Source organism: Vulpes vulpes, chromosome 2, assembly GCF_048418805.1.
Source record: "Vulpes vulpes isolate BD-2025 chromosome 2, VulVul3, whole genome shotgun sequence".
Taxonomy (NCBI): Eukaryota; Metazoa; Chordata; class Mammalia; order Carnivora; family Canidae; genus Vulpes; species Vulpes vulpes.
In genome coordinates this window covers 79,981,480-80,008,073 of record NC_132781.1, presented here as the reverse complement: position 1 = coordinate 80,008,073, position 26,594 = coordinate 79,981,480, and the positions used below count along the sequence as shown (strand labels likewise).

Below are 26,594 nucleotides of genomic sequence, written 5' to 3'. Positions count from 1 at the left end.
TTACCTGGAACATTCTGAATGATATTCGCCACTAAGGCACTAAAATGGCATCGTATATCCTTCAGTGTGTCAGAGTCTTTTTCATTTTCTGCTTCCAGGAGTTGTCTAGTTAAATCTACATATTCCAATAAAGTGTTGTTGAGGAAATGTGTTTCATTATCAAGGCCACCACTTGCACTGAAAATAAGAAAGAAAAGGCGATTTTAAATTATAATTTAAATCAAAATAAATTCCTAGTAATCAAAATCAGAATAATATACAGACCCTTGAACAATGTGAGGGTTAGGGGCACCTACCTCCGCTACCCCAGCATATAACTTTTGACTGCAAAACTTAGCTACCAATAAAGAGCCTGCTGTTTGCTGGAAAGCTACTGATAAACTGTCAATTAACATATATTTTGTATGTCACACGTATCATATACTACATTCTTAGAATGAAATAAGCTAAAGAAAGGAAAATGTTATTAAGAAAATCAGAAGAGAAAATACATTTACAGTACTCTACCATTAAAAATCCACATACCAATGGATTTATGAAGTTCAAATCCATGTTGAGGGGCAATTGTATATTAAACATGGCACAGTTATGGTAGTGTGCAACTTAATATACAAAAATCAAATGAACATGATTTTGGCTTACAAATATAAAATAGATGGTGTTTCTTAAGAAACTGCTACTGTAATATGTATTATTCAATTCCATGCATACCTCTAATCAACTACTCTGAGTGTTAAATGTTATTCCCTCCCTGGCAAAATTTATAGCTTCTTAAAATAAGGAAAAAAGGAGGCCTCAGCAAGAGGCCTGATAGGGAGAATCAGTTTAGAATCAGGTAGAAAGAGGAGGGGCGCCTGGGTGCCTCAATCGGTTAAAAGCAGCCGACTTTTGATCTCAGCTCAGGTCTTGATCTCAAGGTTGTGAGTTTAACCCCCATGTTGGGCTCCACACTAGGTATGGAACCTACTTTAAAAAAAAGGATGGGTAGAAAGAGGAAAGACTAGTTGTATATATTCTCAGAGATGCCATGCAAATTCACATTATGCCTTTAGCACAACTAATCAAATATCCATTAGGTACTTATTCTCAGCAAGATTCTAGATAGGAGTACTTGGGATACAAAAATTTAAGAGCATTCAAGTAAGAGTTCTGGTTTTCAAGTCTTCTATCTATAGCTATAGAGTTGCCTTAAAAATCTCTGTAGTAATTTTTTGAGGCAAGGGTTCTGTGCCTGGAAACAATGACCTGGAAGGAAGGAGGTCATTTGGTTAGTCAGAAGTCTTAGATTCCAGTTTTGTTCCCTCCCTTGACTAGCAGCTACTTCAGAGCATTTTAGTAAGAATATGTTAGTTACTATATAAAAAAGGATTAAACTGTAAGTACTATTTAAATGGTTAGCTATTATTTACATTTATTTTGATCAGTTTTTCCTTGTTATATCTGAAAAGTACTTCTAAAATATATGACTTTTTAAAAAATTTTTTTATTTATTTATGATAGTCACACAAAGAGAGAGAGAGGCAGAGACACAGGCAGAGGGAGAAGCAGGCTCCATGCACTGGGAGCCCAATGTGGGATTCGATCCCGGGTCTCCAGGATCACGCCCTGGACCAAAGGCAAGCGCCAAACCGCTGCGCCACCCAGGGATCCCAATATATGACTTTTATAAGCAAAAATAATTTTTAGTAGTTGAGGCCATGAAAACAAGAGTAAGTACAGTGGTACTACAGTATATTAAAAATATCAGTCTACAACAGTAAAATATGTTGAACGAATTCATAATGAAATGTTCTCCTTCATTCTTTAAAGGAATGTTTTTAATTTCTGACTAATGATTTATTACTGGATGGGAAACCAATTTAATAGATTGCAACCTGGCTTAGAATAAAACATTCATTCATTTAAAAACTACTCATTGAATACCTCTTATGCATCAGGCATACCGGAGTAGCTGGGTGAACCCTGCATCTTGGCCTTTGGAATTTATTTTTCCCCCTTAATCGAGGAAATGAAAAGTCCATAATACTAACAGCCTTACAATATTACCTTCTCTTAAAAAAAACAAAACCAAAAGCAAGACACATAATTGTGTTCAAAACCATTACTGCTCAATAGTGACTACAGCTTTTGTAGTTAAATTTTCAATATATCAACATTCCGCAGTTCCTCCAAATAGTACCATTCAAAGATTCTTCATTCACGAACATTAAAAGCAACACAACAGAAGAAAAAAAGATACAGATATGTACTAGGTTTGATTTTTTGCATTAAGCCCAGCATGTTTCAAATTCTCTCTTCTTAACTTCCACTGTTTTATTTCCATGTAGGACCAAGAAAAAAAATGTTTCTTTTTCTCTTTCTTTTCGTTTGCTTTTCAGCTACTATAAAAGAAAAGGTAAGTCAGCGGTCTAAATTCTCTTTAATTAAAGCTCTGTTTTGAAAGCACTCGTCAAGAGCATTTGATGCTCACTGTGGAAGGTATGAGGTACATTAAGAAATAATCAAGACAGGTGCCAGAGTCACAATACTGCATTTGTTTATTAACACTCTTTTTTCCTAAGATCTCTGTTCAGTTACCTTTTTTTGGAGGTGATCAGATCTACCTCCCCACCGCTTCCCCCCACTTCTTCTATAGTCAGGCAATACAGTTACCCCTCCAAGGGAAAGAGTTATTTTCTCAATTCAAAGCTGATGGGGTTTTCCTGAAGGAGCTGGTCTTAGTGTAAACATGCCTTTATTCTAGCAATAACTCCAGGTTTTATGTTCTCATTGGTGAAGGGTGGAAAGTTACAGACTATGACTTATGTTCACAGATTTCACGATTTTCCCCAACAGGAGAGATTAACAGTTGATTGGATTAATCTGCAAACCTTCTAGTGTTTAGCCTTTATGTATATGATTTTACAATCCAAAGGAAATAGATCTTTAAGATGAGGTAAGATTGTTGAGTCAGTCACACAAAAAAGGCTACTGTCCACTTGCTTGAGTTACTAGATTCCTACAAATATCAAAATCCCAGGAACATTATAGCCAATTTTTGCCTGAACCAGTCTAGTACTGGAGGTAGATTTTCTTCAATACGGTTTCTGGCCACGGGTTAATGTACTGGATGCATCTTTGGTAAATAATGCTCAGAGCGTAGCATTTTTTTTTTTTGTCATTGTTGCAAAGGCGCTTTTCTGTTTTTATATGTTTCATAAGAGAAAAAATATTATATCTAATTCATCCCAAAGTTTTAAAAACCAAAATCCATTACTGACCTGTGACTAATGACACCAGCATCTGCCAGCAGTTCAAATATTCGTACCAGTTGTACTCGTAAAATATCTCGACGCCTGCGCCGTTTCATATTCTATTTCAAAGATAAAAAGGTAGTAAGTAAAAGTCCTTCAGAGAAGTTGATAGAAAACTTTCTGGCATAACTTGGAAAGAATAAAAGTACATATCTCTGGGCATTTAGGGCTCATCACAATTATTTTGCTTGTGCAATGTAGACTTCGAGCATTTTAGTGGCTGCTAAATCGAAGAGTTATGTGTGGAACTGTTTGAAATTAATGAGCCAAATAAAATCACATGATGCTTTATGTGGCAATACTCCTTGTGTGGGGAGAAAACAGAATCCTATAGTTACTTTACAGTTACTTTAGGTGATTTGCTAACCTGACAACTTAGAAGAACTGAAACAGCTAAGTAAACTGTTCTCACTGTATCATTAAGAATCCCTAAAATATCCCCCCAAATATAACACAAAGGACAAATAACTAAAGGGGGAATGAAGAAATCCCAAGGATTTTGCTCTGCCAACATTTTCCACTCAATAATTTTGACATAAAAACTAAATACAAAAGAAAAAAATTCTCTGATCATTACAATACGAATAAATCTGTCTTACTAGAGCCAAAATACTAATGGTTAGCATGGGAGCCATAATATCTCTACCGGATTCAGATTCGGCTTCCAATTCCCATTGGAAGGAAAAAAAATGTTTTTCTTATTGTAGGAAGTGACAGATCTGCTGTATCACTTTCGTCTATGGTCATTATGTCACTATGATGTAATTGTCATGGTACAGAGCAACTGGAAACTTCCTTACTGGTCTTTCACTTTCAAGTCCATAATCCAATTTCCTGCCTTCTGCAAGGGGGCCAATTTGCTAATGACTAACTCATTACATTTTATTATGTCTCTTTTTAGCTCTTTATAAAGTTTATGGCAATTTGTACTGAACAGGATGGTTTTCTAAGCAAGGTTTGAGGATTTCTGCAAAGTTTTAGATGACTTGTTTCCATTTTGTCTCTACAGAAGGATTTTGAGTTAAAGCACTAAAAATAAATTTTACATTCAAGGCACATCACTGTACTTATCTATTCACTTGCTACGATGACTTCTTTCCCCTGAAATTCTGAAGTATAAATATTGCTACTTAATTTTGTTTCCAGTTCCACGTCCCTCTAATGAATCATCCTGTACTGTAATCAACATACTCATTCTGAAACAAAAGTCTAATCAATTACTAAGTGGGGATACTATCACTACTCGACAGGGCTGAATTAAAGAAAGGAAGTGAAGAACGACAGATGCTGTCTTCTGCTCTTTCTAAAAGAGCAGCTACTGTCACCATGTCCTTCTGCTTTAACTCCTCTGTGACACTAACAGCAGTGATTCTCAGTCTACTACACCAGGCTCATCTAAGATGGTTTTTAAAAGACTTCTGGGCTCCATTTCAGGGATTCTCTCTCTCTCTCTCTCTCTCTTTTTTTTTTTTTTTTCTCCCCATTTCAGGGATTCTCATTCAATAGGCCCTAGAATCTTTAATTTTTTAAGAAGCTCCTCCAGGTAGTTCTCAGATGCCCACGCGATATGATCACCACTGGTCTACTGGATAAAGCCAAGACCAGGACAGTCTCCTGGACCGCTTTGCAACCCAATCAATCACTTTCTCCATAATATAATCTTGCACAAGAATCTGCAATGTCCAAATTCTTTTATGAAGTTTGCAAATGCTGTTTCTCTTCCTAGAATGTCTTTCTCTTGCTTGTCCACTGGGCAACACGCTTCAAATTTCACCGCAAATATTGGTGCTTCGTGTCCACTTTTTCTCCATGGACAGAGCCAGCGGCTTTCTTCTCTACAGTCTGCAACCTCTCACCTATGATTTTATTCCGGTGAGCAGTACATTGTTGTAATTATGGTTTGCATATCTGCCTGTCCCACTAGACCTGTGGTTTCTGAAAGTGGCTCAGAACCTGACACAGATCTATGGATTTGGGGACATAGACCCGGGGTTGGCAAAATACGGCCCTCAAGCCAACCCTGGCACATGGTTGCCTAAAAAAATTTTTTTTGGAATATAGCTACACCTCTTTGTTTAGTAGTCTATGCAGACTGAGTAGTTGCAACAGAGACAGTAGGGCTTGCAAAGGTGAAAATATTTACTATCTGGCCACTTACAGAAAAGGTTTGCTGACCCAGATCTAGACACTGACTGTCCCCACTTTAGTTATAGTAGTTTGTTTGTTTTTTTAAAAGATTTTATTTATTTGAGAGAGAGAGAGAGAGAGAGAGAGAGAGAACAAGCATGGGGAGCAACAGAGGGAGTGGGAGAAGCAGACTCCCCACTGAGCAGGAAGCCTGATGCAGGACTTGATCCCAGGACCCCAGGTTTACGACGTGAGCAAAAGGCAGACGCTTAACCAACTGAATCACTCAGGCTCCTCCAATTAGAGCAAGTTAATGTTTTATACAATGAATTTCTGCCTAATATCTTCTGTGAGGAGGAAAAGAAAATATTAAAAAATTATTGAGGAGCACCTGGGTGGCTGAGTAGGTTGAGTTTCTGACTCCTGATTTTGGCTCAGGTCATGATCTCAGGGCCATGAGATTGAGCCACAGGATGGGCTCTGTGCTGGGTGTGGAGCCTCCTTAAGATTGTCTCTCTCCCTTTCCCCCTTCCCAGCTTTGTGTGCGCTCTCTTAAAAAAAAAAAAATGTTGAAAACTGCTTCAGGCGATCTTTTGCATATTTATTTCTTAACTTCTAACTTTTGGTATAATGTATTGATACAGAAGGCAAATAAGTATCTGCCATATAAATATTTAATGATTGAAAACTACACAGCTTACCTCTGGCCTTCTTTCGAGTGCTTCTTTTATTATGGGGTGCAATTCCTCTATTAGTTCCCTAGAAGAAAAATTATACACATTTTTAAATTAACAGCTGAACAGATAATCTGATATGCAAATATGTAAAACTAATATAATGATGAGAAATGACGAGTGTTAACACTAATTTTACTGTTTTAAACACAATCTTTATTATTTTGGATTTATTTTATTTATTTATTTTTTTAAAGATTCTATTTATTTATTCATGAAAGACACACACACAGAGAGAGAGAGAGAGAGGCAGAGACACATGCAAAGGGAGAAGCAGGCTCCATGCGGGGAGCCCGATGTCAGACTCAATCCTGGGACTCCAGGATCAACCCTGGGCTGAAGGCAGGCGCTAAACTGCTGAGCCACCCAGGGATTCCCTATTTTGGTTTTAAGTAACATGTGCACACTGTAGAACATTGGGAAAGCAGAAAAAAAATGGTACAGGCCACCTATTCTAATTCGCAGAGGCAAATACCATCAAGATTGTTATTCCATCATTTGGCAACCCACATACATCTTATATAGTTGAAATCCTACCATATATGAGATGGTACCTATTTCCCTTTAACACTAGAATAACTTCCACATGCCTTTAATTAACTCATAATACTCTATTATAGGGTAGGATACCATAATTCTTCTAAACATTTATTACTGGTTAATTAACTTTAATCTATTTTTTAAAAATGATTTTAAGTATAATCTCTACACCTAATGTGGGGCTCTAGCTCACAATCTCAAGATCAAGAGTCACATCTTCACCAACTAAGTGAGCCAGGTGCCCCAATTTTATCTAATTTTGTTATTATAAATACTGTCTCAGTGAGCATCTTCATTTCTGATTATCTCCTTAGGATTAATTTTTTTTAATGGAATTAATGAATCAAAGGGCATCAACTTCATGAAAATGATAATTTTATCTTTGCTTATATTCTGATTTTAAATAGAAAATGTGCTCATTGTAGATGACTGGGAAAATAAAAAAGGATAATAAGAAAATGAATCTATAATTTCATCATCTATAAAACTACTGCAGATATTTAAAGTATTTGCCTCCGGATTGTTTCTATTTACAATAATTTGTTTTTTAAGAGGCCGAGATCATTTTTGTAACCCATTTTTTTCTATCAGAATAATATATTTACTTGCCATAAAAGAAACTTCTAAAACTTCACTTACAAAAAAAAATAAATAAATAAAAAAAAAATAAAACTTCACTTACGATGATGCCATCCCACAAATATAGACCTATTACAATTCACTAACCTAGTCTCTGTTGTATGTGTTATCTCAGAGATAAAACATCAAACATCACCTTAGTTCAATAGAGGACAATGTCAGAAGAACAAATAACAGGCTCAGCAGGGAATAACAAAGCAGAATCTCAGGTAAAAATGAAGGATTTGCTTTGTTAATATCAAAAAAACATCAGGATGTTTTTGACGGATGCCTGGGTGGCTTAGTGGTTGAGTGTCTGCCTTCAGCCCAGGGCGTGATCCTGGAGACCTGGGATTGAGTCCCACATCGGGCTCCCTGCATGGAGCCTGCTTCTCCCTCTGCCTGTGTCTCTGCCTCTCTCTCTGTCTGTCTCTCATGAATAAATAAAAATAAAAATCTTTTAAAAAACCCCAAAACTTCAAGGATGATATAAAATATGTATGTTAATTATTATTTTTTTACAATCTAATTCTCTTGAACAAGGAGGGGAAGAACTATAGTTTTGTTTTGTTCTTTTTTTTTTAAAGATTTTATTTATGTATTTGAGACAGTGAGTGAGACAGAATGAGAGTTAAGAGAGAGAGAGAGAGAGAGAGAGAGAGAGAGAACAAGCAGAGGGAGGGGCAGAGGGAGAAGCAGACTCCCCACTGGAGCAGGGAGCCTGAGGCGGGGCTGGATCCTAGGACTCTGGGATCATGACCTGAGTGGAAGGCAGACACTTAACCGACTGAGCCACCCAGGTGTCCAAAAAACTACAGTTTTAACCAAAAAGACAACACTGTAAAATAATCCCATCACTGTATAAATAAGTAGAAAAATATTAAAAATGTACCCAGCATTTTATTATTTTTAGAATGCATTTATACATAGCATAAGTGATTTTTATAGTAATCCTGTGAAGAACACTGGGGAAATCTTATTTGCACAATCAAAAAAAATAAATAAATGATTAAATAAATTAAATGACCCGTTAAATGTTACATGGTTGGTTAACTGGTAAATGTCAGGACTGATATGAACTGTCCATATTCTAAGTACTCTATCACAATTTCTCTCCAGTAGTACATTTACTATTTTTGTGCATAGAGAAAACATATGAAGATAATTACCTAAAAGCTCCGGGGTTGGTCCTGCCAAGACCTAGAACAAGGGATTCTGTGATTTCCATGCTCTCAGAGCGCATCATTGGAACTATGTGCTTAAACAAGGATGAAGGGGATGGGATGCCAATAATCTGGAAAAAAAATACATTTATAGCAGCCAGTAATCATAGCACATGCAACTAAATAATTTGGCACTCATGAATATTTCATCAAGGGCAACAGATAGATGAAGTTTTACTGTGAATAGGACTTCAAAATTCACCTGTGAGGACATAATCTAAAAACATTTAGGGATCTGTCCAATGGTTCACTGAAAGTTTGTTAAAAGAATTTGGGCTCTGTGGCTCTTTGAATTTCTTACAGATATTTACCATTACATAACAGGCTGACTTCCCTCATTTGATATTCTATGTCTTTTGATCCATAAAAAGGAATTAAACAAAATTATTTCTAAGTCATTGGTGTTAAAGTAAGACACTCAGATGTTACTCAGTTTTCTAAATTTTCTTCAACCACCTCATAATATTTTGTGTCAGAGCCTGAAGACTATAGAATGGTTCTTATCAAGTATCAGATTGCATCACTACATAATTTAGGGAAATTCTACAAAGGTATTTAATTATTTAAATGATTTCTTTCAGATACTGAGAAGTGTGAGAACTATAGGAAACCAACTAAGGAAAAATGGGGATGAAAATGCCTCTAAAAATATTATGATGTATTTAATAAGCATGACTCTCTTTTCACCAAACTCTCTCTATATATAATATGTGTGTGTGTGTGTATGTGTGTATACACACATATATATATATATAAATAATTGATTCCAATCAGGAATCCATAGTAATAGAACTCCTTGAACTATTTTTATCACTAATACAAGTAATACACTTTTCAACCAAATTCCTTCATTGTCCTGGAAAAGAAATTTTAAACATTATTTTATGGTGCCATTCAGATTCAGTGGTAGACTGGGAATTCTAAACTTACTTTAGAATCAATGCTATAGCCACTATCAGGGGTAGATGCCAGCGTCTCAGGAGGAGAACACCTCACAGAACCTGTAGATGTTGAAGATGAGGTGGATGTAGCCGCACTGCAGCAAAGGAGCAGATAGTTTCTCCATAGGCCAATGTAGGAGTCACTGCTTGTGGTAGTATTTACTTTCTTAGCATTGATGGGGCTACTAGGGGGAAAAGAAGAGAAATAGGCAGATGTAAATAATACAGTGTGTTTTGAAGGTTTCTTTTAACTAAAGCTAAAGATCAGGTAAAGTCAGGAACTCAAATTCAGGTTCAAAAACTCTCTAATTATATTTAAGAGCAAGAAGAAATAAACTGTACTTCATGAGGACGTTGTCCCACACTATCACATCATCAGTTACTCCAAATCTTTACCATTATCCTCCAAATGAAAACCCAATGCCATTTTCACTAATCTCTATTGACAGGTGGCCTTCCTTATAATGTCATCCCGAAAAGTCAGGTCACTGAGCTTGGCATCTCTTCCCTTTGCATACTTCTACAAACCCACCTATATTCATATCCACACTCCTCTTCATTAATTCTTTCCTCTTTCAATAGATTCCCCAGACACATACTATGCACAAAGCACTTTGCTATGACATAAACTAACAATTCGGTGAGACTGAATTACATGAAAACGATGAAGGAATTATAAAACTACATCCTTTACATCTTTCATCTCCCTCTTTAGTACATCAATACGTTGTGGCATGTTATTTATTTGTGGAATTTCCAACCTGTGTGACTTTTTCAAATATGTACTTGTAAAAACTGACAGTCTACACATTTTTATTATTTACTTATTCATGAGAGACATAGAGAGAGAGGCAGAGACATAGGCAGAGGGAGAAGCAGGCTCCCTGCGGGGAGCCCGATGTGGGACTTGATCCCAGGACCTGGGGATAACGTCCTGAGCCGAAGGCAGATGCTCAATTGCTGAGCCACCCAGGTGCCCCACATTTTAAGATTTATACTAAGAAAATAACTTACTTTATATCAACCTGTGGGGATAACGACTGGAGCCTCGTGTATGCAAACATCCAAGCATAGCTCACAGCTGTACAGCAGTGTTTGGGAAGGTTTTCCTGCTTTAAAAAACTGGAGAGACTTATAATCCATGGGTCTTGGCCTTGGGTCACATGTGCAAATATCCATATGTGTGATGGACTAATCACATCAAACTGGTGGCTGATGGGAGATGAGTTCCATTCTGCTAATGTCTGTAAATCTATTGAACTAGGGCAATATAGCAAAGTAGTCTACGTAGAGAAAAAAAAACAATGGATTATCACACATTTCAGTAACTTTCAAAGTTCCACCATCTGAATTGCATTAAACTGTAAGTGGCCTATTGGTAGTTTCTAGGACCCCCCCCCCCCCCAAAAAAAAAACCCCTCTGTTTTAGAACCCAAGATGGGTTTAAGGGAGTAGTATGTTCTTGAAATTGCATAGAACTTTTTTTTTTTTTTGTATATATGTGCACATGTGTTTTTCTGGAGAGAGACTGCATAGCTTTCACTAGTCTCAAAAGGATCTATAAACCAAAAAGGTGGAGAATTCATATAGGAATATGTAACTTTCATGGGTGTACTAGAGCTGCCAAGGAAGTAGAAAATGTACCATTAACTTCATGCTGACGTGCTCAGAATACGCATAGGCAGAAAACAGACAGGAAAATGATCTCCTCCACAGAGGTACATATTCTTAATATTTGTTCAACAATATTCTAAGCTCTTATACTGAAGAGATGAAGATTTACCTTCAGAGTAAATTATATGTCATTCGAACAACAAAAACAAATCGAGTCTTAAACTGAACAGAGGCTCAATTCACTCTCCTAGTCAACAGATATTTACAAAGCACCTGCTATGAGGCAGGCATGGTTTTAGGCACTAGAAGAGAATCATTCGTTAGTCTTTTTTCTCGTTGAAATCATAGTTAATATTCTAAACCAGAATCCTTTAAGTTGTACAGATTTATAATCATCACTTAGGTTTATACAGTCTTTTTATTATCTCCCTTGATTATACATTAAGTTGTGAGTTACAAGGGTCAGGTGTTACAGAGAGCCCAGACACCTTGTCCATGTATTCCAAATAGGGAGAAAAAACTTCAAATAGTCAAGTTTGATAGTTACATTTATGGCCATACTGAATTTTTTTTTTTAAAGATTTATTCATTTATGATAGAGAGATAGAGAGGCAGAGACGCAGGAGGAGGGAGAAGCAGGCTCCATGCCGGAAGCCCGATGTGGGACTCGATCCCGGGACTCCAGGATCGCGCCCTGGGCCAAAGTCAGGCGCTAAACCGCTAAGCCACCCAGGATTCCCCCCTACTGAAATCTTGATGTATGACCTTTCTAAAAAAAATCAAACCCAACTAAGAAGGCTAAGTGTTTGCTGATAAAGTATTATCTTTATCTTAAGGAGTTAATTACTTATGACTTGGGCATAAAATACTTTCCGATGCATCAAATTTATAAGGGAAATTCATACACGTATGTCTGTCTGAATTTCAAAAACAAGACTAAATAGCATGAAATCATTACAGTTACCTGATCGGCCCCAGTGAGATGTATGAAGCTCTCAAGAATGGATGGGCTCAGCCTGTCCATCACATCTATGGCTAATTCATCATCACCCTATAAAAAAGTTATCATATGTCTAAAAACACTTAGGAATGACTAAGAACAGTAGCCAAACCTAAGAAAACATTAACAAAGTTCACATTAGTACTATTTGTTACAAATAGAATTGAGGGCATGTGGGTTAGTTTAGACCACATGGAAAAGACTCTGTTACTTTGTTATAAAGGTAAGTTCTATCTGCATGGTAACAAGAGAAATGGGATAAGACTGAACAACAAGATAGTTTTTAACTACTTTCATTAGATAATTAAATGATAGATCTAAATCTTACCTTAGGTATTTCCAAAAGTGCAAACAAAGCTCGTATTTCTCTAAGGACACTGACGGCTAATCTCCTAGTGGCAGGTCGACTGCTACAGAGAATGACAAGTGCAAACCCTTCAACCACATGGAATACATTGGAATACGGGCTCCTTTCCAGAGGAGGGGGGTGAGAAGCTCCATTAGCCACACCATGCTTGAAAAATAAACAGAAGTTAAAAATAAAATAATATGTGTAGACATTCCAGTACAACCATCAACAAAGAGTACAGCAAATCATATAAATTATAGCTACAGGTCTGCCTCAGCTTAAGCAATTTAAATCATATTTAATTTATAAAAATTTTTAAAAGTATACACAGAGAAAACAAGCATTTAGTTAGCAGTCTAAATATGAATTCTGTACCGAACTTCTACCATCCTCTGGCTACTTTGTAACCTTGGAGCTGACACTGTTAATCACTCTTGGTCTAACTTTTCTTTGTGGAAAATGAGGGGATTGAATTGGACCGTCTGAACTCAAAGTGTAGACCAGCAGTATGGCATCACCTAGGTGCTTGTAGAAAACAGAGATTTTTCAGGCCCCTGGTGATTTCTTTTCTTTTCTTTTCTTTTCTTTTCTTTTCTTTTCTTTTCTTTCTTTTCTTTTCTTTCTCTTTCTTTCTTTCTTTCTTTCTTTTCTTTTCTTTTCTTTCTCTTTCTTTCTCTTTCTTTCTTTCTTTCTTTCTTTCTTTCTTTCTTTCTTTCTCTCTCTCTCTCTCTCTCTCTCTCTCTCTCTCTCTCTCTCTCTCTCTCTTTCAGATTTAATTTATTTGTTTGGTGGGGGGGATGTGGGCAGGGGGTGGGTGGCCAGGGAAGGACAAGCAGACTCCCTGCCCGGCAAGGAGCCCGACTTGGGACTCAATGCCAGGACCCCGAGATCATGACTTGAGCAAAGTCAGACACTTAACCAGCTAAGCCACCCAGACACCAAGGCCCATGTTGATTTCTATGCTCACTGAAGGTTGAGAAGCTGGACAACTTAGATGATCCAGTTCTAAAATTCCAAGGTTCTAGGACAATATATTATCTTAGTCAATAATCTGAGCACCTAGTAAAGAGCCATACCAACTGTATATGCGAGGTAGGAACTAGTGCCATGGATAAAACAATCAAATAAATCAAATGGAATTCTACCAAAAATTATTATATCAGCTTTAAATATATTGGAAACAGCCTAAATGTAAGCTAGCATTGCCACTACTCTCTGTGTTCATTCAAAACTAATTGTTACTAAAAAAAAAAGGGGGGGGGGTGTGACTGGGTGGTTCAGTGGTTGAGCGTCTGCCTTCAGCTCAGGTTGTGATCCTGGAGTCCCAGGACGGAGTCCCACATCGGGCTCCCTGCATGGAGGGAGCTTCTACCCTGCTTCCAGGGAGCATCGGGCATGCTGCATGGAGACTGCTTCTCTCTCTCCTATGTCTCTGCCTCTCTCTGTCTCTCTCATGAATAAATAAATAAAATCTTAAAAAAAAAATAAACTAATTGTTACCAAAGGAAGGTTGGAAAGGTTGGACACACAAACACTATGTTTAATATCTGAACTGCACGAAGATTCAGTTTAAGGGATTATGAATACTTCCAAAGCAAACAAAACTAATCAAATGTTTAGTTTTCAATAAATCAATATGTATTAAAATCACTGTTGGTCATTCACCACCAACCACATACAAACGGACAATACAAAAGAATTTGGTACCTGGGAGTCCTGGTTTTTGTTATGCACTTGGGTTGCTTGTTTCCACTGGTTTATTAACTGTACCAACATCTTTACAGCATTATCAAGAAGCGTGGGATGGACATCAGTCACCTCACGAACAATAAAATAAACAAATCCTGAAAGAACATCCTCCCGCCAATCTGGAAAATCAAGCATTAGTGCCTGCAGGGTATTGAAAGCCAGAGCACGCAGTTCTTCATCCATATGAATTGTGAGCCTACCAAGAACAAAATTCCATTAGGAAACCTCAAAACCTTCTAAGTAGTTTATCATCTACACCTTAAAACTAAGAACTCAAAAAAAAATATATATATATATATGTCCTCTTCACTGGTTTGTAAGAACTATGAAAATAAGAACCAATGTTCACTTTATGTTTATATTCAACCCTACGTTATTCTATATTCACTTGTTTAAATTCATATATGAATCTATGAATATTAGTTGTACTTTTACTATAATTCAGATAATAAGTTTGATCATAATTAATTTGGTGTATTTTTAAAAATACAGATTGACATATCAGAATTCCATTTAAAAAATTCTTTAATCCTTAAGATGCTGTATGTTACCTTGTAATCAGTCAAAAATTACATCCAATCATATCCTAGCCCTATCTCACATTTATTTAGTCCTTTACTATCACTAGAAAGAACATGATTTATCTGTCATTTTTTTAATGCTGCTGAGGTTACAGTTAGATATAAGACAGCTGATTGTAAACAAGAAAAGAGAATAAACCAAGATGAAACCAATTTAACAGAAATAACTCCAAGGTATGAGAGTAAATTTTGGAACAACATCATAAATAGGGTGTACTTAATAAAGAATGGGGAAAAAAGTGTTGATTTAACACAGAAGTCCCTAAAAAGACTTAAAGGAGAAGCTATGTAAAATTATCTTTTAAAGATATCAAAACAATAGGAGGACATGAAAGTAATATTAGCTAAAGGATTTTACCAAAACATAAAAAAGGGACTGGTAAACAAGAAAACCATAAAAGATGGTCACAGTAGGACACTGCCAAGATATAATACTCTATGAGCAAGAGTTTCTGATTCGGGGCTGAAGAGGATTCTTTTAGTGACTGACCATTCAAGACACACGCATCAGAGTTAGGAACAGCCTGAACGAATAAGGGAAGCAGGTAATATTAACCACATGTCACAATGACGTGCTCAGAAGTTGGGAGGGTGGGAATGATCCTCCCTGACAGAGGAAGAAAGCTGTGTGGTTTAGGTGGAAGGAGATCTCGCCGTCTCCACCCTGATGAACTCAGCTCTGGTCTTCATGAAGCCAGCCTTCCACTGACAATGACACCGAACAGAAAATTTATTACAGCTAGAAAGTCCTGGAAGCAAGCCACGAACCCGCACAGCAGCAGCAGCAGCAACAGCAGCACATCAGAAATATCATATGGGGCCAGATTAAGGATCTCTAGCCCACCGTTCTGTCTCCGATAGTGGCACCAGGGGAGGTGCTGTGGAAGAAGAGTGACTGTCCCCATGATGCTGACTTTAAAGACTTCAACAGCCCTTAAATCCAAATGTACACATGTCCATCTTAGACCTATCTATGTAACTCGGCAGATACGCATAGGAGTTAACTACGCACTGTGTAGACAGCAACAATGTAACCTGGCTAATTTAAGGCAGACGAATTAACTTTCCTTATGTCTACTACCTAGCATACAGGTCTACAAATGCATCTTTGTTTTACTTGCTTTAATTAAAAAAACAAAAACAAAACGAAGATTTAGAGATCATTAATTCCAAATGATAGGAGACGGGGACAAAAGAGAACAGACCCTAGAATCTTTTTTCCTGCTGAAGTAAATTAATTGGTAAACAAATCTCACAGGGGAAAGAAGCAAAGGAAGTCACAAGGCGGTCGTTCACAGTTCAGATGTTTGCTCCCTTCCTTCACTGGGCTCCCCCATCCGCGCCCCCTACACATACAGTTTCACTTTGGTGGGGGATATGGGATCACCATCCGCAAAGGTGTAGGTGAGGTAAATTAAGGGGAGAAATAAGAGTTCACCCGAATGAGAGCTGCTGATTCTTTCTCCAAGGAATAACATTACAAATCATTAAACTCCTTTTCCTTCCCAAACGCTGACATGAACTTTGTAACCCTTTAATCCGATTCACAGCAAAAATTAAGAGACTGGAAAGGGATGAATTTATCTCCTGGTGCAAAGTCTCAAAGTAACTCCTTTTCTCCCCTCATGATCCTGAATGGAGACAAATGCCATCCTGTATCTTGATGGCAACCTGCAACGACCGAGGATAGGGGAGCGAAGGGTATGGGAAATGCTAGGTGTTTTCCAGGAGGAGGTAGAAAAGGTTGCCGAAGGTCCATTAACTGTTCACCATGAATTTTAACTTAAGTCTTAGTGATAAGTGCTTGGCAACGTCTTTCAATACAAGTCAAGTGTCCCTCCTCTGTGACAATCATGATACTTGGGTTTTTCATTTACAGCAGAAGTCAGCAAACCATAGCTCAAGGGCCAAACTGCAAAGGGCACCATGGGAACACAGCCATGCTCCCTCCTTTACATGTTGTACGTAGCTGCTTTGGGGCTCCACTGGCACAGAAGAGCAGTTGTGATGGAGACCATATGAGCTGCAAATCTTAAAATATTCCCTCCCTCATCTCGTCCTTCACATAAAAATGTTTGCTGACCCCTTCTCTACAGAATCCCTAAGTCCAACAACAGAAAAGTAGCTATTTCTTCCTTTAAAAAAAAAAAAAAAGATTTTACTTATTTATTTATTTGACAGAGAGAACTAGAGAGCACAAGTTGGGGGGAACGGCGGGGGAAACAGAGGGAGCAGGATAAGCAGGCCCCCCGAGGAGCAGGGAGCCCAATGTGGAGCTCAATCCCAGGACTCTGGGATCATGACCTGAGTCAAAGGCAGATGCCTAATGACTAGAGCCACCCAAATGCCCCCCAAAAAGTAGCTTTCAACAAGCCTTCACCCTCAACTTCGAATTAGCTTTGGGAGCAAGTATTTAAATTTGGTTATCATGTTCTTTCTTATTTTATAAAGCTATGACATGCCCAACAGAGGAAAGAGAAGCAAAAACTTGAACCCAATAGTCTCTACCATAGGAGAAACAGTGACAGTGAGATCTGGTCACCACCTGCAGTGCTACAGAAATGACTACAAGAGTTCAGCCAACAAGTTAACTGCCCAATGGGCAGCAGTACACATCTGTTAAGGAATAGCGTGTTATCTAAATTCTAAGAAATATACCAGATGGAAAGCTCGAAAAGAGAAAGATTTGTAGAGGAATCCAAAAGAACTTTAAAAAGTTAAAAATGAATGGGAAGAATGTGTTTAACAAAACATAAAAGACAAAATGGAAGTTTAGAAAGTATATCAAGAAAAAAAAAAGAAAGTATATCAAGTAAAGAATTGAACATGTCTTTATTATTCTGTTCCTGAGAACAGTAACAGGGGTGTATTCATAATTTCAAGGGATTGAAAGAGGTAAAAAATAACATAGCAAAGAGTAATTCTCATTTACCTTGCTAACAGTTCAATGAGGTCAGTTCTGCTCATACCATCAGGAATCAACCTTGGAATAGCAGCAATACAAGTCCTAAACAAATCAATTTTGGGTTTTCTTTCCCCCCTGAAAAACATATTAACAGGATTTAATAAGCTCATTACATAAGCTAGACCATGAAAGCAAAGTTGGAAAAATAATTGTAGAAAATAGGCATCTCTTCCCCCTCAAAAAGTTTACTGTATTTAATATAAAAAGAATTCATACAAATCCAGTAAATAATTATCAGTTTATAAGTAGACAAAAGAATAAAGAGAAAATTCAGGAAAGAAAACACTGCTAGCAAGCAAAAAAAAGATTTTCAGTAATTAGGAAACCACAGGAATTACTATGTTTAAATAATAAATAGTATTTATTTAGAACACAAATTAAAAATTAAATATAATTCAATCAACACCTAACCTTTAATAAAGAATATTTAATTATTAAACCATAATAAATAATATTGATATTAAGTAACCAAACACTGGTTATTTTAGGAGCCTAAAAAATTAACAAAAAAATGCTTTTCATTTAATATTATACATTACCAAGAGTTTTAGAAAATACATTCTCATATTCCTCTGTTGGTATTGCCTGTTCTTTTTATTTTACTTCAGAATATACATAGACATATGCAAATATACATATTTAAGTTTTTATATAATTAAACATCAATTTTGAAAATCTTGGCTCCTTCAATGACTCGATACAATTTATTTCTATTGTATTTTCTTCTAGTTATTCAGTGATTTTTTAAAATTTTTACTTTACCTAATCTTCTTAATGCACCAGTTTTTGTTTTTATTTTGGTCTGTGTTTCAAAGTGAGGATTTTAGTTTATTTTATCCAACTTGTTCTTAAGGTGGCTAAAGAATTCTCATGTAGAAAAGAATTTAGATGTTTTAAGTATCTTGGGTCGTATTCATTATAGTGGCAAAAGACTTGCTACCAACTGTTAGAGATTTTATATAGTCAGTCTCCTCTTTAAATGGTTCCAATATGCATGAATTTCAGTTACAATAATTTAGTTAAATAATATCAGTTTCCTTCCTTGCTCTTCAGCCCACAAATCACTACCTAAATAACAGATGTACATCATAATCCCTGACTAATCATGTCACTTTTTCCTTTTTAAGTTTTATTTATTTAAGTAATCTCTACATCCAACATGGGACTGGAACTCATGACCTTGAGATCAAGAGTCACACCCTCTTCTGACTAAGCCAGCAAGGGGCCCCCAACATGTCACTTTTTCAAAGTCTGTTGTGATTGGTTACTGTACGCTTGTTACTCATTCACACAGACAGCAAAGTGTGGAACCATGTTGCTTCCTTGTCTCCAGTAATAAACGCAGATGACATTTTACAAACACAGATAATCAGAAGAGGACACTGGTCGACAAAGACTCAAGTGCAGCAGAGAAAGAAAGCGAGGTCACTGGAAGTGAAACTCAAAATCAAACATTGATGGAGTTACAGAGGAAAGAGCTGCAGGAATGCTGCCACTGCGGTGTTTGCACACCCCACATGTACAGCCAGAGGAACCCACTGAGGGCAAATTCATTCACACAGTAAGGAAGGTAGTTGTGATGAAGAGGACAGAGACTTTCCAGGGAAATGAAAGCAAAGGGGACAAAATGTCAACACTGGAGAAGTTCCCAGAGATGTTAGTATATGCTGGTATATAATAACTGTATGTTAAATAAATTGAGATCAAATATCCAATTTAGTGTTCTAAAATCTAGAATCCAGATATTAATATCTAACAAAAAATGTCCTCCCTTATTACAGGATATATAGATACTTTACTAGCAAATAAAACAAGTTATTGCCATACAATTCACCCTCTGGAGGAGAAAATCTCTAACAAAAAGGAAAAAAGATGCTGGGATGACACGCAGCAGAGAAAAGCCTAGGGGGGTAGGGGTTTGAGGTACTATTTCAAAAAGCTACTCATATTTCCCTCTGTACTTCTTGTTACAGGGAGGGTTTTTTTTTTTTTTTTTTTTTTTTGGTTTTCTTTTATATTGGGGTCCTGGGAATTAGAATATGTGTTTGACGTACTAAACCAACCACATCCACACATATGGAGTAACCAGGATTTATCTGTTGGTCATGGAACAAGTAAAGGGCCTTGTCATTGACAACTAGACTTAGATCCAGGATGACTTTTGCTATTTAGTTTGGTAGCATTTTTTAAAGAATAAAACTGAGCACATGGTAGGAATCACTGTATTAAAAACTGCAGCAGATGGCAACATGGGAACGCTCCAGAGGAGAAAGGAAGGAAGCAAGTGGGAATCAACCACATACACTCTTTTTATGAAAACTGAAACAGCAAGGAAGAGAAATAGTTCACTACATACGTAATCATGTCTTCAGGCTCCTTATTGGACATCTGCACACTAGTCATACACATTGGTCTCCCGACTTCTTTGTCCAAATGTCTGAGAATGCTATCTAATGCTTTTCGCACTTGAGGATAGTACACTGACATTCCTAGGGAAAAAACCCACAGTTATCAGATGTCAGAAGTTAGATAAGGAATAACCGTGCTGACTTTCCATAAAAAAATAAAAGCCCATCTTTCAATGATGTCAGCTGTTATTGTCGCAAAGGAAGAAATTTCAACTGTGAATGCAGTGACTAGTATCATGTAAGGAAATAAAGACTGAATTGGAAGACTCTTAATATGATTTTGATATTACCAAAATTGTATTGATTTTTGTATCACTCTATATGGGAATAATAACCGTATTGAACAAACATTCATTTTAGATTTGATCATAAACTTTCTTTTTTCTTAAAATTCTTTTTTTTTTTTTTAAGATTTTGTTTATTTATTCATGAGACACACAGAGAGGCAGAGACGCAGGCAGAGGGAGAAGCAGGCTCCCTGTGGGGAGCCCGATGTGGGGCTCAATCCCAGGACCCTGGGATCATGACCTAAGCCAAAGGCAGACACTTAACAACCACTGAGCTACCCAGATGCCCCTTGATCATAAACTTTTTCAAAAAGTATATTAAACTGTATCACAAAGCAATTTATTTGGCTTAGTTAGCACTAACCTATGACTTTTGCTTCTTCATCTGTCAAGGTTTTGTTGAGAAAAATTTTCTTTACACGTAGAGTGTTTCCTGAGGGAAGAATAACCCCCGTTGTGGGCATGGGTGGCTCCCCATCTTTCTGCTGCAAGCTGTCTGCTATTACAAGGAAGACTCTGAGGCCTATGTTCATTCTCTTCAGGAAGAAAAACAAGTTACAGAATGAAATCTGAGTGTCAGAAATTATCCTTTTTTCATGTTAAAAACATCTCATCAATTAACACTGGGGGGTAGGGTGGGAGGGAGGATGACAGGAGGAAAACTAACCTTTCTGTCCAATGTTTTTAAACTATTCTGGCATTATTATTATTTTCAAATATGGCCCCTTCACTTCTGAGGCCAACTGGCTCTCCTATTCTTGATAAAGCCTATTTCAAACCCCTTCCCTCAGAACCCTACCCTCCCTCCTATCCTCGCTCTTCTCTAAGCAGATGATCTGTCTCCTACTCCACAGAAGGAAAAACTGTCAAATGTCCTCAGTCTCTCACTAGGTAACACCTCCTTCTCCCTCTCCTTTGCTCTTCTGACAGTCAAGGGGGTGCCGGGCTTCCTAGTTCTTAGGATCCTGTCTGCTCTTGCTTTCCCCGGAATGGTACACCACCAATTATCCCTTCTCTTGCTTTCATCTTCAACATTTCCCTTTCAACTCGATATAGTCTCTTCATTTCCATTAACTATGCTCAATTATCTTAATGGAGGAAGTCCTCCCCATAATACTTCCCTGAAGCAACTCTCACTCATCAGTGACATTTCAGCAGCCTAGGACACCGTGGACTATTCCTTGTTTCCTGAAGCACTCCCTTCCTCTGACTCATCTGTGTCACGGCTGGCTGGCTGAGTCATCTCTGCTGGCTCTTCAGGTTCAGCCTCCTGCAGCCACACAGTCAATGACAGACTGCTGCAGGGCGAGGCCTTCTCTGGTCATTAGGTTTTCTCTCCTGAAGTGACTCTGTTTATCTTATGTGGCTTGAGTGACCACCCACACCACGTATCACTTGCCAATGTGAAGCCTCACTTCTCTGAACTCGGACCCTCAGACCCACTTGACAGCTGTACTTGGTTGTCACAAAGATGCCTCAGGTTTGACTTGTTCAAGCCAAATGCACTTTCCCCCCTAAGGCTGATCCCCTCTCAAGGCTCTTTTCCACAGTCAACAATCTCCTCTCCTCTCCACTGTTCTCAGCCTATGCTGCCATTTCTCTGCCCTAAGAGTGGTCTCTAAAGTGGCCCAACGGGCATGCAAGATAGCTCACTGGAATACAGGAAGAAAATAAAACTTGTATTTATATATTTTTAATCTAAACAAGATTAAAGTTTTAAGCTTTACTCGTTTTCACATACGATACAACATAACAACAGTGTCCTCCCTTAGTCTAAACATCACATGGTCGTGTCCCACAGTCATAGAAAATATCATGACCAAGAGGAAAAGCTCCATAATATACTTGGGTTCACAAAAGTATCCCCACTTACTCATTCTTCTAGTGTATTGCAATTTGCATGTATTTGATTAAATGGGTAATTTTTTCTGGCTTTAACTAAACTCGTTCTCATAAGCTTAAAAAGATTCTGAAAATAGGGATTGAAGATAATCCTAATAGAGTACGCCTTTGGAATGAGAAAACAAAACAGCAGAACTCATCCTTTTCCTACTACTCTTATGAGAGCTTCAGTGAGGAAAAAACATATTCAGAAATAAACTTGTTCAATGGAGAGGGCATTTTTTGAAAATGGATGTTCAAGAAAGTCTCTGTCATGCGATTTTTGACACTGGAAACTGTATTAAGTATGTCATCTATAAAAACACTCATTTCTGCTCACTTTATAAACCTAGAAATAATTATTAATTTATGTTAAAAATCTTATGAATGAGAAGCTTTAGTAACCTTCCAACTCCTTTGTTAACTACATGAATATATATTTTAGGATTGAATTATGAAAAGGAGCAGCACAACAAAGAAATAAGAAGTGATCACCTTTTTATATTCTCCAGTATAATTTGATTCTAGTAAGTACTTAGTTTGTAAAATACTTTTGAACAATCTGAAAGTGTAATGTCTAAAGAGTGAGAGTTTACCACATGAGTAACGGCCACAGAAGTGGGAAATGTTTAATATTTAATTCTTTTGCCTATTTATGTATTTATTTATTTATTTATTTATTTTTTTATTGTAAACTCCATCTAGGGAAAAGGATTTTTGCCTGTTTTGTCTATAACACCTAAAATAGTGCCTGGCACATTTTTGGTGCTCAGGAAATGTTGAATGAATGATATCTATTAAAAAATCTGATATTGATGTTGATAAAGAAACCTGAGGTCATATCACCAACTGTAGAAGTCAGCTGAGCTGACCAGTCTGGAAAACTTCCTCTCTTGTTTTTCAACCATGCTTCAAGCTACTAAACCATTCAGCTGGCCATCAGAAGGGTGAAGTAACTGGTCTCAGATCTTACTGGTAATTAAGAGTAAAGCTTCTAACTAGCAATTTCAGTAAACCTAACAGCTCTGATTCCATTAACTGGTCTTAGAAAAAAAAAAAGAAAAAGATTACATAGGATAGGGTATTACTACATTATATATATATATATATCCTATGTAATATATATATATATATATATTTTTTACCTCTGGATTAATGGTGAAAGTTTTAGTAGATTTTCCAACACTGAGAAGATCAAATATTATTTCTTTCATTGCAAAATCCAAACGTTCCTAGGAAAAAACAACAATAAAGAAACCCTTGTAACTTTCTACTTCTGTGTGCTTGGTGGTATGTTCAGAAGTATACACATAATGTCAACAACACAGGTCTATGCCCCTAAGAATTTCATAAATCTAGCTGGACAAAAGAAAAATACCTATGAATTAAGGTTAAAAAATACGACTATAAATACATTACTTAACTATTAAATGATTTGTTTCATATCCCAACAAATAGGATATACATTTTAAACTCATTTTAAACTCATTTACCAAAATCACATCCAAAAATCTAAGTGAAGGAATTCCCAGAATGCTGACAAAAGGGACTCCCAAAGCAATGGCTATGCAGCAGGCCTAGAGAGCAGTGAGTTCATATTGAGACATGCAAATTGGTCTCCAGAAAGGAACCCTCCAGGGGGGAAAAAAGATTAACAAGATTAACTGAGGTTTGAGAGGAGTCACACAGTTCTCATGGAGTGTTGATGTGAGCTGATTAATCCAAGGCAGTTGATAAGACCGGAGGGGAAAGAAAAAAGAAAGATGCGCACCAATGACAAAAAGTTCTGAATACAAGATCTAAAGCACAATTTGCTTTCATTCACCTTATGGACACATTTATACCCATCTAATCATCATTAGTTCTGTGCTCCAGTAAATAGAAATGTGTTCATTTTATTGAAATACTCCTTATTTCTTCACAGAAATAATTGCATTATAGATGATCTAAGCTGTCAATGGATATTCTGAAATCACAATATTTTCCTTAGTCGAGGAGGTAACCCTATGCTTCTCCAAGGCTGATGTCCTCATAGGGAATGTGACCAAAACCTGGGATTAGCTTACTCAGCACCTGCTGAACTCCCCTTCTAATCACCTTCCTTTATTGCAGAGACTGGAGAGCTCAAATCATATTTCCCAGGGTTCCTCAGAACAGTGGGCTTCAGGGTGTGATTCAGACCCTGCCAAGTGGAATACTCATGTGGGAGTATGGCATACATGAGGAAGAGGAGGACAGGACGGAAGGAAACTTCTAAGGATGGAGACCATGGCAGCAGCAGGGTTTTTTTTTTTTTTTAATACTTTATTTATTCATGAGAGACACAGACTGAGAGAGGCAGAGACACAGGCAGAGGGAGAAGCAGGCTCCATGTAGGGAGCCCCATGTGGGACTTGATCCTGGGACTCCAGGATCACACCCTGGACCGAAGGCAGGCGCTAAACCACTGAGCCACCCAGGGATCCCCAGCAGCAGGATTCTGAAGCAACTGTGGTGACTTTCTAATTTGGCAGCTTTCTGTTTGTGGCAGATGCAGCTACCTTGATAGCCTAATTCTGCAATTTCCTCTTAGTTGATGCTGGAAACCATCCAGATTCCTTCAAAGATCCCTTTGGGGTCAACTAGCTACAGTGGATTCTAGTACCTGTACCTAAGAAACTAGACAAATGCACGAGAAAACACTTCATCAAAAATCTTTCGGAAAAAAAAAAAATCTTTTGAGATACTCAAGAGGTAGTCAATGGCTTAACAGAAGGATTGAGAGAGACCTCCCTGAGCCTTTGTAAACTACGTGCTCTTTCCACCTGTGGGTCTCACTGCCTTCTGCAAGGGTGTGAATCAAAGACTTAAACAGACTTTGTCACCAAAAAATGGTTAGTGTACTTTCATTTTTCACTATTCAATATTAATAAATGTTTTGATATCATGCTTTTCAAGGTGCAACAAAGTTTAAATAAACTCAAATTAGAATAACAGATTACCCATAAATTACACATCTATGTGTACTATGAGGGAAAGCAACTCACCTGAGCAATGAACTGAATAATCTTCACAAATATATTGAGAGGTGTATCACGAGGAACCACACTACGTGAACCTTTTGGAAAAAGTGCTGACACTATGCTCATAAGACGACTATACAGAAAAAAAAAAAAAAAAAAGACTGAGTCACAAAGAGATAATGACATTAACAACAAATAGTCTTCTTATTCTTCATAAGACCTCAAGAGAATTCATATCCCTTCTTAAGGTCCTTATAATATTAACTAAAATTCCATCAGTGTGATATTTTTTTACCATGATTTTTTTTACCATGATTTTTTTTAAATACACTTTAATACAAAGGCACTTACCTTTGAGTTACAGTGTTGCTTTCACATTTTATTCTAATTACATAAACCCACAACAATCTATACAAAGATTCCAGTGCAACTCGAGACATTTTAGGATCTTTATTCTGTTTAAAAACAAAAGAGAATAAAAATAAATTTATTAAGCTACTTGTAATCATTTAAGATCAAAGACAGTCTATCAACTAACTGCCCTCACCCTGTTCCTTTCTGTCTTCAATCTAAAGCAGGTTTAAATATGTAAATATCTGTTCGGTATACAGGAAGTACAGAAGGTTGAAAGGTAACCATAAGTTGGGAAATTCTGAGCCATTCCTTATACTCTCGAACAAAATAGTGAAATATTAGTATTACAGTAATATTTTAAAGAACTCCTAAATTATATATGCATCAACTTACTTGAAAGTAAATGGTTCACACAGTACTGACATCATGATGGAAGGATTACTTATCTTTGGAGTAATTCACTGCAGCCCATGTACATTTAAAATTTAGAACATCAAAAGTTATTACAGATATTTGCATTTATGAAGTAATGAAAAATATTACTGAGTGATTATCCTTTTAAGAGGGAATACTGAATAGAAGGTGAAGAGCATGGACTCTGAAATCAGGAATGACTGGCCAAACCCCATCTTTGGGCACTGTTATATCACTTGGTGCCACAAGTGGTTTGTCATCTCTAAAACAGAGATAAAATGGTACCTACCTCACAGACTAAGGACGTTATTATATGTGAAAAGCACTTGGAACACTACCTGGCACATGTTAAATGCTCAATGAATGTTAGCTCTTATATCGTTAATTTTATTTAGAATGAGAAATTATTTAAATTAGCATTTAGAATGAGAAAATTATTCCGTTTCAATCATAATTTGATCTGTAAACTTTTTCTTCATACTACTTATTAAAAAGTAAAGTTCTCAAATGATCA

General features: G+C 37.1%; 1 protein-coding gene across 15 annotated transcripts in view; it reads right to left on the bottom strand.

Moving 5' to 3' along the window:
* Positions 1-26,594, bottom strand: part of FRYL (FRY like transcription coactivator) — a 253,042-nt gene that overhangs the window by 75,573 nt on the left and 150,875 nt on the right. For all 15 annotated transcript variants that reach the window (XR_011999897.1, XR_011999900.1, XR_011999898.1 and 12 more), the window contains 15 exons: positions 25,664-25,767; positions 25,337-25,445; positions 23,456-23,542; positions 20,794-20,965; positions 20,091-20,223; positions 17,702-17,809; positions 14,147-14,384; positions 12,419-12,604; positions 12,055-12,141; positions 10,491-10,759; positions 9,466-9,661; positions 8,482-8,606; positions 6,122-6,179; positions 3,261-3,352; positions 5-177 (listed from right to left, as the gene is read on the bottom strand). Coding sequence is in view for 10 of the 15 variants with exons in the window: in XM_026016535.2 (XP_025872320.2) it covers positions 5-177; positions 3,261-3,352; positions 6,122-6,179; positions 8,482-8,606; positions 9,466-9,661; positions 10,491-10,759; positions 12,055-12,141; positions 12,419-12,604; positions 14,147-14,384; positions 17,702-17,809; positions 20,091-20,223; positions 20,794-20,965; positions 23,456-23,542; positions 25,337-25,445; positions 25,664-25,767 (2,137 nt within the window). In the remaining 5 variants the exon portion in view is untranslated. The remainder of the gene's footprint in view (positions 1-4; positions 178-3,260; positions 3,353-6,121; positions 6,180-8,481; positions 8,607-9,465; positions 9,662-10,490; positions 10,760-12,054; positions 12,142-12,418; positions 12,605-14,146; positions 14,385-17,701; positions 17,810-20,090; positions 20,224-20,793; positions 20,966-23,455; positions 23,543-25,336; positions 25,446-25,663; positions 25,768-26,594) is intronic.